At 39.1% G+C, this 15466-nt stretch overlaps 1 protein-coding gene across 4 annotated transcripts in view; it reads right to left on the reverse strand.

Annotated features, from left to right (window-relative positions):
• stau2 (staufen double-stranded RNA binding protein 2) overlaps window positions 1-15466 on the reverse strand; it is a 370605-nt gene that overhangs the window by 252899 nt on the left and 102240 nt on the right. For all 4 annotated transcript variants that reach the window (XM_060822782.1, XM_060822781.1, XM_060822785.1 and 1 more), the window contains one exon: window positions 2025-2184. In XM_060822782.1, the coding sequence (XP_060678765.1) occupies window positions 2025-2184 (160 nt within the window). The remainder of the gene's footprint in view (window positions 1-2024; window positions 2185-15466) is intronic.

Consider the following 15466-nt stretch of genomic DNA (forward strand, 5'->3'; position numbering starts at 1 on the left):
TTGTAGAAGGAATTGCAGTTACTGTACACATTTCTTTGTTGTGTTTCAACAAGCATTCTGAACCATAAGGCTTGCATATGCTGTCTCCTAGTCATAAAGCACTTTTGTGTCTGCATCCATCCTGTAATACACTCCCCACACTGTATGTCTTCAGCCAATCCAAAAGGTCTTCATGCAAAGTCTCGATACGAATGGAGGCAAAAACCAAATAATTCATTCGGAGAGGTTAGCATCAGAGAAATCAAATACTTTTACGTTTTCACTGGATTAGTGAACAAAATAATCAAAGCATTTCTTGGCTTTCTGTCTGTACCACCTGCCTTTCAGATATGATACATTCAAATTGACTTTAATTCTAACTTGATTTTTTAAAATGTTGTCCACAGTTTTGATTATTTTTTCTGGTCAGCATCAGAGGTATTAATTCTGCACATTCCTATGGCAACCCTAATTTTTCTCAACTTTACATTCACAATCTTGGCATTTACAGACCACTGTACAATCCTCTCATAAACAGCTTAATTTGGACATCAGCTGTGTCCCAATCCATCTCTAGAAATATAGTTGCTATCATATAAACCTTCTGTCATCTTGAACTGCAGACTGACATGTCTGCAGAGCTGTATTGCTGTAACACAGGTTTTGAGCTTGCAGCAGGTTGGTTAACAATATGTGAGTCTAGGAATGACATGAAGGAATTAGTGTGAAATTACAACGCTGGACCAATCTCTGTGCCTGAAACAGACACTTATTTATGTAATGATGGTTTGGAACAAAATCTATATCAGAACCCACACAGTGAGAGAGCTGTGATTGAGTTTCAGTTAGGAGTTCTAAGTTGAATTGTCATTTTTTGCTGCTGATCAATGCTATTGGCTCACTACCATTGTCAGCATATTGTATTATCTCTTTGAGATTAATATAAACAAAGCTGAAGGGCAGGTGTTTAGAGAGCTATAATGGAGACTTGTTGTTGGTTCAGCTTAAACGCATTGACAAACTATGCAAGAAAACCAAATCACATGATATTACATCACTTTCTGAGATTACATACATATTAGCATAAGCATATATTTAAATGATTATATTTAAACAAACACATAATAACCACACAACCCTTTTTTTGCGCTTAGCTCAGGGAATTTAAAGAATCAGGTACATAAGATGCATAGGAGAAAGTGAGGACTGCAGATGCTGGAGATCAGAGCTGAAAATGAAAATGTGTTGCTGGAAAAATGCAGCAGGTCAGGCAGCATCCAAGGAGCAGGAAACGTCGACTCTCCTGCTCCTTGGATGCTGCCTGACCTGCTGCGCCTTTCCAGCAACACATTTTCAGTTCATATAAGATGCATACACATACACACAAATATATAAATAAATTGGTGCTCAAAAAGAAAAGATTACCTTTCAGACAGTCCATTTTAAAACTTTTCTCTGAACAAAACATCTCAATGACATAAAATATCATTCTCAGTTTTGAAGAAGGGCTACTGGACTCTGCTTTCTCTCCACAGATGCTGTCAGACCAGCTGAGGATCTCCAGCAAGTTCTGTTTTTGTTTCAAATATCATTATGTTAGCTCCAATTATGTAATGGTCAAGGGCAATGCTTGGTACAGAACAGAGATATACAAATTAGAAGCTCTCTAGTGTTGTACTGGATTTGCAGAGCTTGTGTAAGGCAACAGTTGGAGTGCAATAATGAATTTCAGTTCCTGGGTGAGAGAAAAAGACTTACAGGTCTTCTGCTCTCTATCAAGAAGGCCTTGGCTCAGTTGCAAAAAACTTACTGCTACTTACTATCCAGACATACACACGTAAAATGACCACTTCAGCAATAGATTGAGTGCTACTCCCATTTTTTTTTAAATTACCCCATTCAGAACTAACATGTTTAGTTGGGGTCAGCTAATGACAAAAGGATAGCAACTTGGAAAAAAATTCCATGGTAGAAACATATTACTGGTAAATCTTGAACACCTTAAGACCGAATTACTCAATTCCAACTTATTGAAAAGTATTTACCTGAGGTGTCTTCTCTGGAATAGGCTCATCACGAAGAGTTAGAAGAGCTTTCATAGCAGCATTATGTCTAGCAGCTTGACGGGTCCGTCCTTCTCCAATAAATTCTGCATTCCCCACAAGCAACTGAACGTAAAATAATTTGGGAGTTGGATAATGGTACCTGTATTGAGCAAGAGCCAACAACCATATTTAGACTTGAGAATAATTCAATCTTGTATTTGCTAACAATGATCGCTTTATTTCACCATGTAGCCTATGTGAATTCTATGTGAGACAATTAACAATTAAACAATAGTTAGTTATTGCCAGTTGGTCTTGTTTTATAACTGTAGATAAAATAGGTCATTTATTGCAATGCTAAAAGGAGGGCATTTCCAAAACCTTGGCCAAGAAGTTGTCAGAAGATATAGCCAGTGGGGACCAGTTCCCTATACAGAGGAAGGTGAATTAAAAAAAAACAATCAGATGCTGTCACACATCATAAAGAATTAGAAGGGAGCATTCAATGGAATGCAAAACATCCTTGCTTCACCATTGCTTTCATATTTTAAGAATTTTTTAACTGGATGGTTCTATTAAAATACATGGATTGTCAATGCGTGTAATATGTGAAAAATTGATTTGTAACAAGATATCAGCCATTTGAAGAAAAAAAAGGCAGACTTTACCAGTACTATTCCACAGTGTTTTATTCATAACAGTATGTAAGTGTTTATTATTCATCCAGAATTGCCAAAACTGCAGTTTAAGAGCCAACCACATTTTGAGAGTCTGGAGTCACATGTAGACCACATCAAGGAAGGATGGCAGATGTCCTTCCCCCAGTGAATCAACAATGATGACATTGTTAGACTAACATCCATTTTCCAGATTTTTACTGAATTCAAATTTCACCATCTGCTGTGGTGGGATTTGAACACACATACTCAAGACATTAGCCTGGAGCTCCAGATTACAGTCTAACAAAATTACCACTATGCTATGCCTGTTTGAGGTTGCTGTCTATGTCTGTTAAATAGATCTCACATTTAGAAGAAGAGTGGAAATAAATAGTTCAGAATAGAAAAATGGAAAAGACAAATCCAGAACGTAACAGCAAATCTTGGAATTATTGGATGTGGCAGTATCTGAACTTGGACGTTGGTGAAAGGTGAGGGGACAAACTCTTTAGTCCGTAATGATATTGTGCATCTACGGATGGGACTGGGAAGGTTCATGATCTGCCTATTCTGCCACCACTTCAGGCTATTAATTGGGCAATTAATGCCACTGCTCCCTCTCCTGCTGTCTACAATAGATCCTAGCCTCTAATTGGCTGGCAGCGGATTTCCTCCTCTAAGGTCCTTGTGCCCAAAGTGGAGGTGGCCCACCAGTGATCACTTAAAAGTGCCCAAGAGAACTTAAAACCAGTAGGCCCACTGCAAAGGAGGCAAAACAGGAAAAATTAGGCAGGTGAGGCCCCTGTTGCCTGGATTAAATTCTGCCCTGGAACGTAAAGGTTTTGTTCATAGTTAAAATGGACATTGTGTGAGCAATTTATACCTTCACTCCCTCATCACTTTTACACATAATTTGTAATATAGCTTGGTGCAAATGAAATTGTTGGATCTTCTAGTCTCTATGCTGTGATATAAATTGTGTCATTTAGAAATAGTTTTTTTTAAAAGTTGGATTGTGTTAACAAGATATGGGTTTCTTATGTGTCTGAAGACAATAATTATTTTACAAGAATCTCTGTAGCCATGGTGATTGCTTTCACAGCCATTTACAAGGGTTATGTTGGGATCCTGATGAGTTCTTGCTTATGTTTTATGACTGAACAACATAGGCCATTGTGTTTTTAAGGTCTGTTAGAAATTCTGGACTAGACTTTTCTAAATTTGGGAAAACACCCATAGCTTAAGTGGAAAGACGTCTTTGGTCTTGTTTTTGAGACAGTTCTGAGATCCTTGGATGGAGATGCTTGGTCTTGAGAGGGGAGGATATAGTGGAAGGAGTTAGTGATAGTGCCAAATAAGAGTGTTGGGATAACATTATCAAGTATTTCTTGAAGTTGAGTATGTTTACGATTAGGGGTATGTCGGCTCCAGGAAGAAGCTATCCAAATTTCCAGTTTGGAGTTTAAGTCACAATTACCTTAAGACTATTGAGTTAGAAAAGGATTTTTCCTCTGGTGTGGGTACTGTAGAAGGAATAACTTATTATTTTAAAAAAAGTTTTGAGATTAATGGGATTGTGATTTTATTGTATGTTTAAAACATTGAATTTGTGTTATAAGTAACTAGATTTTTTTCTTCAATTTTCTCATCATTGTTTTTACTTAGATTTTGTTTTACCAAAAAGTATTTGCAATGTTTTATTCTTCTTTCAGCAAAAGACCACCTTGTTAAAACCAAAATAAGCAAAATATGATTTATCAAGTCAGATTTAGGTTTGGGAGCTGACATATCCAGCAATAACAACATCAGCTGGAATCATAACAATGTCTTATGTTATTTTACACCTTCAGCCATCTGAATATTCAGGAAACCTGTAAATTACATTTAACTCAGACAATGATTGAGAAAAAAAATGAAAAGCAAAGAGATGCAAAATGTGAATTAAATTGAAGATTATGCTGAAAGAGAAATTAAAACATGCAAATATTGAAGTCACTATTTGCTTACAAATCTCAACTAGTAGTTTATATCCTAGGGCACAAATATAATATTTCTTACAACCAGTATACTTCTGTACTTATTTTACACAATTTATATGAACCCCAAGATATCACTCCACTTCAGTAGTTAAAATTTAAATGCAATTTATATGGGCAAGCTTAAATTCATCCAACAGACCCTATTGCCCACATCCTCATTTATAAGCCCTATTACTGTGCTCGCTGACCTACATTAATTTTTGACCAGTAAAACCTCAACTTTAAAATTCTAATCTTTGTTTTCAAATCTCACCAAATTATCACCTCTCCCTATCTCTGCAACATTGTCCAAGTCTATAGCCCTCCAAGATCTCTGCACTTCTCTAGTTATGACCTCTGTTCTCTTTCTTCAATCCACCATTACCAGCTGTTAAGTTTAATTCCCTCAGCCGACCTTTTAGGGTCTTAACATTTCCCTCATTTTTTTTAAGTAGCTCCTCAAAAAAATACCTCTTTCTTCAAGCTATTGCCGATACATACTACACAGAAAGATTTACATTCTAATATTTAAGTATGAAGCAAGTAGCCAAGGGGAGATTGAAATGGTCTGATCATCTGTTGAGATGGAGAAAATGTAGTGAGTTGCAATATGGAGTTGAGACTGCCAGAAAAAGGGTGGATGACTGAGAGGAGGAGATGGAGATAACCAATATAGTGGTGAACTCAAGTAAAATGGAGGGGCTGGTGAAGAGAAGGGGAAGAGGAGAACAAGGAATAACAGGAAGAGTGCAAGAGACATCATTAATTTTCACATCTCTTATTTCCTTGGTCCTAAGAAGTTCCAGTTTTTTTCTTCAGTTTGTCCAAAAGTCTTTCCTATTAAACAGATGAAACAGTACTCTCTCAATAATGTGGTAATATTGGTATTTATTTTCAAAATACTTGTCACATTTCTCATTTTTAAATATTTAGGAAGTTTTGAAGAATAGTGCTAGGGTTTTAAAAGCTACGTATATCTCAAGAAACTGAGATGAAATGTTCTAGTCAACTGTCCTGTCCATAAACCAAACAATTAGTGATACATTAGATGGCCTTGTTATATCAAAAGATACCTCTGGCTATTATGTTGACAAATCTTTCTATCTCTGTCAGACTGTAAAAAGGATGCATTTTGCAACATTATGGGGCCAAATTTTCCAAGGAGTGGCAATTTCAGTCAGATTGCCACTCACTACTACCTCTTTCCATTAAGACAGAGAGTACCTCATTATTGGCAGGCAATTACGATCACTTCAGTGTTAGTCGGGCGGCGGTGGGGGGGGGGGGGGGGGGGGGGGAAGAGATAACCACAATCCCTTTTTCACAGCAGTAAATTGTAATTGAAATGTCCAGCAACATAGCCACTTGGACAGTGCATGTGAAACAATGAGTATGTAAGTGTGAGGTTCGGGTCTCAGGTGATTTAGGTGAATCAGGTAAGAATGCCACCTTGCACCCTGCATTTAGGGTAGGTGGGGCAGGTTGCAGGTATCGGGTGCAGTGGATGGTGTGTTGTGTCTGGCAAGGGGATGTTAGGTCTAGCAGAGGGGAGGGCATTGTTGGGTCCTGGGGGAAGGGGAAGGAAAGTAAGATGTTGGGTCCCAGGGAAGAGGGGTGGTGAGGGGAATCAAGTTGGGTTGGGGGGGGGGCTGGTTAGGTGCAGCACGGAGTGTGTGGAGTGGTTGTCTAGGCCAAGGGTGGATGGAATAATTGCAGTTTGGGATGTGAATGCTGAGGTGGGGTGTCAATTTAATAGTTACCCAAGAGTTCGTCTAAGTTCGAATCAAAATCTAGGCCAGTGTAAATGTTTAAATACTGAAATGTTCAAAACTGTGCAATTTTAAAATTACTTTATACTTTATTTTAATGATTGCCTGTATCTGTTATGAATTATGATTATTTGCCTTATTTGTGTTGTAGTTACAATGCTGATTTTTCAATAATCCAATGTGATCATAACTGCTGCTCTGTAGATTCAAAATAACTATGAAATTAAACAATTTAATGATTCAAACAAAGCATTGCCTCACCTATTTTTCTCAAATCTGCCTTTAGCGAGATTGAAGAGATATGTGTGCGAAAGACACCAATACCCAGATCACAAAAGGGGATTATTGTTACATTCTTGAGCTATCTATTGTACGATTAGGTATATGGCAATATGAGTCAACGCCCACTGAATAACCTGCTTAGATCATTTAAGGGAGTGACTGGCGTCATTGAATTTGAGAAGGCATGTAATTGTGACTGAATTTGTTATAGGCACTTTTTAAAAAATATCAAGTCAACTGAAAAAAAGTCTATAAATTATTCCACTCTTTCACATTCTGAATAGCCTCTCATATTCTAGAAAAATTGGCACAAGTAACCTGCTGTGAAATCAGGTGCAATCTGACCTGTGCTGTCCCATAAAGAATTCTAAGTCACAGTCCTAAAGTAAATAGGGTCATGTCAAATCTACACCACACTGATTGTGGCAGCATCTTTGTGGGGTCTTACCAACTTACCAATACATATTTAAGTAGATTTTTAAAAAATTTAAGTAAGCTTAGTGGGTTTATACTTATGCTTGATAAAAACCAACTTGAATTTGTGAATTCTTGCAGGCAGCACAGGGGCACAGAGGTTAGCAGTGTTGCCTCACAGTATCAGAGATCCAGGCTTGATTCCAGCCTTGGGCAACTTTTGACATGAGTTTCCTCTGGGTGCTCCAGTTTCCTACCATTGTCTAAAGATGTGCTGATTAAGTGGATTGACCATGCTTAAAAATTGCCCTGTGGTGTCCAGGGATGTGCAGTTAGGTGGGTTATCACTGGCAAAAATCCCACGGGGGATTATGGGATTAGATGGAATGCTCTTAGGAGGGTCGGTGCAGACTCAATGGGCCAAATGGCCTCTTTTTGAACTGTAGACAACTGTATGAATTTCCCTTCCAGTTAATTAACATGAGGTGGAAGAAGTCCATCAAACCACAACTGTGGTAACTGACTTCGGATTTGTTAATTCCTAAATTTTCTGCCCAACTATATGCTAAACCTTATACATTCATTCTCTCTGACACATATTTGCAATCACTTAGTTAAATATTTATGAAAACAATTGTTACTGCACAAATGATCAGTGTTTGACATTCATTTAAATACTGATATAATCATTATGCATTGACAGTTTAATAATTTCTAAAATCTCATGAGTCAGGTTGACCGAGAAGAGTCCTTTAATTATGTGTATGTATGAGAGCAATCACTCTACTGCAATCATTCCATCTATTTTACATTCTTCCCCTATTGATTACCATTGTACTCAAGGTGAATGAATATCTTAACCAGAGAAATGTCACCTTGTATTCACTGGGAGTCAATGTTAAAAGTAAAAATAAAAGCATATACATAGAAAAAATACTAAAACAGAATTCACAATTTCAGAGTATTATTGGTCACTCAATATATTTAACCCACCTGCAGTAACTAAACATTTATGTGATAGACTAAACTTTAAAAATTATAAGCTTTAGCTGTCTTTATGATGCACAAGTAAATCATAAAACCTTTGGAAACACAGCACACCATTCAGAATCATTCAGTTTTCTTAGCTGCCATTTTAGTTTAGTTTTTGGTTAATGTTTCTCAGTGTTGTCACAGGGATGTCTATTTCACCAAGTCTTTTTTTTGTTAATGCAAGCAGTAGATGGTGCAATGAGAGCAGATGCACAGAAATACAGCTTTGCAGTCAATCTTCTGAGTGTGTTTCAAAAAGCCCCTGGAGCCTCACCTTCCACATCACTTGTTCTCTACCTGATCCAAGCGACAAGCCATAGAGCGAAGATTGAGGCTTGCACCCTGAGGGTGGGTGGAGCAGAGATCAGTAACCAGGGGAGGGTCACCAGCCAGAGTGAAGAGGGGAACAGTGGCCAAAAAGCTTTGTCGTGACAGTGAGACATCAAAGTGCCTTCGAGCATGGACAGATAGCAAGCAACCAATTTGGCATTGTAGCACACACTCTATTCATGAAGTGTATTTGGAAAAAATGCCTTGAGCTATATAACACCAGGCATACTGATAATTGTATGTATCTGTTACACGTTTGGCTTTGATAAATTAGATGTGAACTCATGACATATGTATCTATGTAGGTGCTTCTGACAGCAAAGGGCAATTAGGGATGAGCAACAAGTGCTGGCTTGCCAACTACGCACACATCCTGTGAAAGAATCATTTTTTAAAAATGCTTCTGGCATCACTCCTGTGATGCAAACAGCTCTGATAGTGACACACTTGGACTAGATTTTCCTGCATTCGTTCCAAAGAGTATTGTTGCTGCCAGTAAACATACCTGGTAAATGCAGCAACACAGTTGGTTTAACTATTTTAAAGTCTGGCCACAGTAAATAGCTCACTCACACAGGCTACAGTGTGCTTTCAATACTACTGACTTGTATGACTCGTTCCTTGGCATTGAAGCACTTACAAATTTCACCATGTCTGAAACTCAAATCTACAACAGTGTTCAAATTATGGTTGCAGCATGTTTATTGCTGTCCAATAAAAAGCACACAGTAAAAATGCTGCTGGGTATGGAAGAGGATTGTTTAAAAGTCCTGCCAAAACCTCTTGGATTTTGACCCAGTTATAATAAAATTAAAACACAAAAGAGCCCTCTAGCACTCACCCCCTAGGCTCACTTCATTCCAATTTATGCTCCACCATTTACTCATCATGTTAACCTATGCCCCGAAACCCATTCCATAGCCCCTCACACCTTCCACGCATTGAGAAGAATTAATCAATTATCTTGTTGTGAGAGGTCTTTGCGGGTAAAATAAATCTCAATATGATAAGAGTTTTTCACCGGGATAGAAAATGAAGTAATCCAATCCAAAAGTAAGGTCCTACAAAGGAAACTACATGAATATGAGGAGAGTTGGGTGCATAAAACCAGACAACTTCATTAAAAGGCATGACAGAGCACAGGCACAGGCAAACGTAATATTTAAGGAAATAATGCTTGCATTGCAACAGTTATACATAGCTTTCAGGCAAAAGAACACAACAGGAAAGCAGCCCAACCACAGCTATGAAAAGACATTTAGGATATAATTAGATTTGAAGAAGAGTCATATGAAGCTGTTAGAAAAAATAAGATGCCTAAGGACTGACAGCAGTTTAGAATTCAGCAAAGGAGGATAAAGAAATTGATTAAGAGCAAAAAAAAGAACATAATAGCTGATTGCAAGAGCTTCTGTAAGTAAGTTAAAAAAAGGATGAATCTAGGTTCCTCACAATCTGAAACAGAACTGATCATGGAGATCCAGGAAATGGAAGAGGAATTTTGTTCTGATTTCACAGAAAGCATAAACAACTTCCCCAAAATACAAGGGAAAAAAAGAGGTTTTTTTGGGATAGAGGAACTGAAAGAAATTAGTATTACTACAAAAATAGTGTCGTATATAAAGTCATACAGCATGGAACGAGGCCCTTCAACTCATCTATGCCAACCAGGCTTCCTAAACTGAACTAGTCCCTTTTGTCTGCGCTTGGCCCCTATTTCTCTAAGCCTTTCTTACCCATGTACCTGTCCAAATGTTTTTTCAATGTTGCAACTGTTCCAGTTCTACCACTTCTTTGTGCTGTTCATCCCACATATGCACCACACTCTGTGTGGAAAGAGTCGGTTCATCAGAGACTTTGTAGATCTTTCCCTTTTCACCATAAGTGTATGACCTCGAGTTTGTTCTCCCCTACCCTAGGGGAAAAAAACCTTGACTATTCACTTTAACTATGCCCCTCGTGATTTTATAAACCTCTATACTTATAAAGCTCAGCCTCCTACTCTCCAGCTTTTCCTTATAACTCAAACCTTTCAACCTGGATAATATTCTGTGACTAATAACAAAATATTCTGACGATCACAGCAGGTCACACAGCATCCATGGAGAGAGAACAAGCTAATGTTTCAAGTCCAAGTGACTCTTCAGAGCTGAAGTGAAGAATGGAGGGGGCAGCATTTATGCAATACTGGGGGTGTGTGGGGGGATAGGGTTGGAGTGCTGCGGCAGAAAGGATGCCGGTAGTTCAAATTAAGTGATCAGAATGTGAGAAAGGCAGAATAATGGCATGTCTAACTGCCAGACTGGAAAGAACAGACAGTCCCACTGCAGTAGGGGGAGGGGAGACAGAACATGGTGATAGAACCTCTTTTTCAACCCTTTCCAGTTTAATATAGGAGGACAAGCAGAATTGGTACACAGTAGTCTAAATGTGGCCTTACCAATGTCTTGTACAGCTGTAACACGATGTCCCAACTCCTATACTCAATGCTCTGACAAATGAGGCAAATATGCCAAACATCTCCTTTAAAGGCTCTGACCTCAATTAGCATGAAGAGTTTTGAGAGGTTGGGCATAACCCACATCAACTCTGGTCTCCCAGCCTGCCTCAATCCCTTACAATTTGCCTACTGACATAACAGGCACAGTGGATGCCATGTCTCTTGCCCTGCACTCATTCCTGGAACATTTGTATATCAAGGACACCCACATCAGTCTCCTGTTCATTGACAAAGCTCCATCTTCAACATCAATATCCACTCCAGAGCTTGGTCTCAGCTCCACCTTCTACGACTGGATCCTGAGCTTTCTGACCCACAGACCGCAATCAGTGAAGATAAGTAACTGCACTTCCTCCATGATAACCCTCAACACTGGAGACCCAAGGTTAAGCTTTGAGCCTCACTGTACTCCCTGTACAACCACGACTGTGGTACAAAATTCCAAACAAATGCTATCTCTAAGTTCTCTGACAATACCACCATAGTATATATTTAACAACAATGAGTCAAAATACAGAAGGGAGTTAGAGGGCTTGGTGACATGGTGTAATGAGAACAACCTCAGCAAAACTAAAGAACTGATCATTGACTTCAGAAAGAAAGGAGAATCTACATTAATGGAGCTGAGATTGAGAGGGTGGACACCATCATGCTCCTCAGAGTGATAATAACCTGTGCTGGACTTCCCACATAGATGCGACGGTCAAGAAGACACAACAATGCCTCTTCTTTTTCAGGCAGCTCAGGAAATGTGTCCTGTCCATAAGAACCCTCACCAACTTTTACAGATGCATCACTGAAAGCATACTGTCCGGGTGCACAACAGCCTGGTATGGCAACTGTTCTACCCGGGACTGTAAGAACCTACAGAGGGTGGTGTGCATAACCACACCATCACAGAAGCCAAACTTCTATCCATGCTGTTGCAGAAAGGCTGACAACATCATCAAAGACCCATCGCGTCCCGGTAATGCTTTTCTATAACTTCTTCCATCAGGCAGAAGATACAGAAGTACATCAGCAGTGTCAGGAACAGATTCTTATCGGCTGTTAATATGAATGGATTCTTTAGCCTCAAATAATGCTGATCTTGCTAATGTTGATCTCGCCTAGCTCGCGCCCTGTGCAATGTAACCTATATTCCTCTGTCTAAGGCTTTTTGATCCGTACATCCTTACTTATTATTATTTGCCTGTATCGTTCGTAAGCAAGACTTTTCACAACTTCGGTACACGTGATAATAAATTAAATCAGTCAATGATGCCATAGTGCTAGATTGAAACCTGTTAAAACCCAAGGGCCTGATAATCTACATCCCAGGGCTGAAGAGCTGGGCATGGAAATAGTGGATGCATTGGTTGTCATCACAGCACAAGAATATAAGAAATAGAAGCAGGAGTAGGCATCCGACTCGTTAAGCCAACTCTGCCTTTCAATAACATCATGGCTAATCTTATCATGGACTCAGCTCCACTTATCCACCCACTCACCATAACCCTTAATTCCTTTACGGCTCTAAAAATCTATCTTTAACCTAAAATCACTCAACTGCTTCATTGAGTAAGGAATTCCAGATTCACAACACTTTGGTTTTTCCTCCGAGTGCTCCAGTTCCCTCCCACAGTCCAAAGATGTGCAGGTTAGGTGAACTGGCCATGCTAAATTGCCCATAGTGTTAGGTGCATTAGTCAAGGATGAATATAGGGGAATGGGTCTGGGTGGGTTGCTCTTCAGAGGGTCAGTGTGGACTTGTTGGGCCAAAGGGCCTGTTTTCACACTGTAGGTAATCTAATCTCATCTAAAAAAGAAGTTCCTTCTCAACTCTGTCCTAAATCTGCTCTCCCTTCCAAAATAATGTAGATTCTGGCATAGGGCCAGCAGATTTGAGGCTGCCCAATGTAACCCCATTGTTTATAAAAGTGAGGGAGGGAGAAAACCAGGAATGACCGTCTGGATAGACTAACATCAGTAGTTGGTCAAATACTGGAGTCTAATATAATGGAGATGACAACTAGACATAGGCTTCAATGAAAAAGTGTTTCAGTCCAGGAGCATTGAAGTCGTATTGCAGCTGTACAGAGCCTTGGTGAGGTCACACCTGGAATACTGTGTGCAACTTTGATCTCCATACTGAAGGAAGGATATATTTGCAATAGAGGGAGTGCAGTAAAGGTTCACCTGTCAGTTTACTGAGACAGCAGAATTGTCATATGAGGAGACATTGGATGGAGTGGGCCTGTAGAAGCATGAGAGGTGATCTCACTGAAATATATAAAACGTTCACAGGACTGGGCAGACTAGTTGCTGGGATGATATTTCATCTGGACAAAGGGTCCAGAACAAAGGGTCACAATCTCAAAGGGTGAAGGGTGATGACCCTGTGGAATTCTCTACCACAGAAGTCTATGGAGGCAAAAATCATTGAGTATCTTTCTTATACATTTCTAGAAGCTTAAGGTGACACACACAGAGACACAGGATTAAACATGATCAAACTGAATGATGGAACAGGTTCAATGAACCAAACAGCCTTCTCCTACTTTCTACATTTCTCTGCCAACCAGTCTGCATAATGAACACTAAAGTGACAATGTCACAAATTTAAAAGCTTGTAAAAGCCAGTCACTCATTCCTATATTTATTTTTAAAAGTGTTTTTAGTACGCTTATAAAAATATAAATCAACCAGAATATTAAAGTTTCAATAGTAGAACCTATGAGTACTTGATCCCTCCTTATCTTGTACAAATGAACATTGAGGAGTTAAATAATAAATCTAAGGGAAAACGTATGTAAATCAGGCAATGGATAATTGTGCTGTTAGACATGGATCCACAATGATCAGATTCCTCGTCTTCTCCTTCATCCCCAATGTCCCGCCACAAGAAATATTGGGGGCACTGGACAAAATTTAATCTAAAGAGCTGGGGCCTCACCCACTGGTTGGTGGGCCTGCCAGAGCCCTGTTTCCCATTGGAAAAGCTCTTCAATGTTAAGGGCCAGTCAGGCATTTAAGTAACTTTTCCAGCTACCCTCCCATAATAACTAAGTTAATTAGTGGCTGTGATCTCTTTACTGCCATCAGCATCACCAAGGATTAGCAACTGCTGCCAGCAATACAATGGCTGCAGACACTTGATTAAGCTACATGTGAGCAAGGGAAGGATTGCAAAGAAGGGGCCACCAGCACATGAGCTGGAAGCAAGGGTGGGAGTGCCTCTCAGCAAGCTCCCCTTCCTTGATACAGTGTGCCTCAATCAGACACTGAGAACCTTTGAATGAGGGACTCTGTCCACAGCTCACAAGTAAACCTGAGAGGATTGCCTTTCCAGGTTCCTACATGGCAACTGTTCTGCTCACTATCACTTTAGCTCTGATAGAATCAGGCCCTTAAAGGATCCCAATTGACATCAGTGTTAGAGGGCTTATAGATGGCCTTAATCAAGGCTTAGGCAGGACAGTGGTGGCATCCCAATCCAGCACCTTATCACTCAGTTAAATGCCTGTCTCCAAAATTCATCTTGGGAAGAATCTTAAATCCTATCCATTGTTTATTTGTTATGGACCAGACCAAATCTCCTCAAAATTCAGAAGATAGCCTTGATCCTAACGTTTTTTTATTTTAAATGTGTTGTGATCCAGATGCAAATTGATTGGTTAAATTAGCGATCTAAAGCAAAACACGTTTTATTCATCCACTATAGTTAAAATACAACAAAAGAAAGAAGAAATTGGAATAACTTAACTCTATTGATAAACTTAACAGAATAATAGATAAAGTAACTATAATTAACTGTTCCAATATAGTAACATCCCATAAATAGACCCTTGGCAAAATCAGAACAAAGATTGTCTTATACAATTCCCATAGCAGGTAGAGAATGCTTAGCTTTTCACTCTAATTGAGAGAGGGAAAGAATAGCTTTAACTTCTTCTAGACACCAACAGCAACTCTGAAAGCTAAACTAAACATCCTGGTTCTGCGGGAATTTGATCCCACTCTGTCATGCTGCTTCTATTGTTCCAACTTTACAAAAAAAAACAAGGCCTCACAAGCTGTTTAATCTAATGTTTCTGGTAGCCTGCCTGACACCTCTATCTTAAAACCTCTCTTCAAATAAAAACAGGACAAAGTAAAGCCATAGTATTATTACATATTTAAATAACAAAAGAAATGCATAGAAATTCAATGAACACATTTTGCTTAATACTCTCTTTTTGGATTTTGAGTGCTATTAAATTAAACCTATTATTGGATAAGATATTTTTACAGCGTTATCATGTGTTGTAAGTTCTGGAAATTAACCCATGCAAATAATTGTCTGAGGCATGTATAAATTGCGACACATCTGATCACTTTTATCCAGGTCCTAGCATGTGTGAACTTTATGTCTCAGGCCATTAGAGCAAACAAAATCTTCAGGTAAACAGGCCACAGC

Source organism: Hemiscyllium ocellatum, chromosome 4 (genome assembly GCF_020745735.1).
Source record: "Hemiscyllium ocellatum isolate sHemOce1 chromosome 4, sHemOce1.pat.X.cur, whole genome shotgun sequence".
NCBI lineage: Eukaryota > Metazoa > Chordata > Chondrichthyes > Orectolobiformes > Hemiscylliidae > Hemiscyllium > Hemiscyllium ocellatum.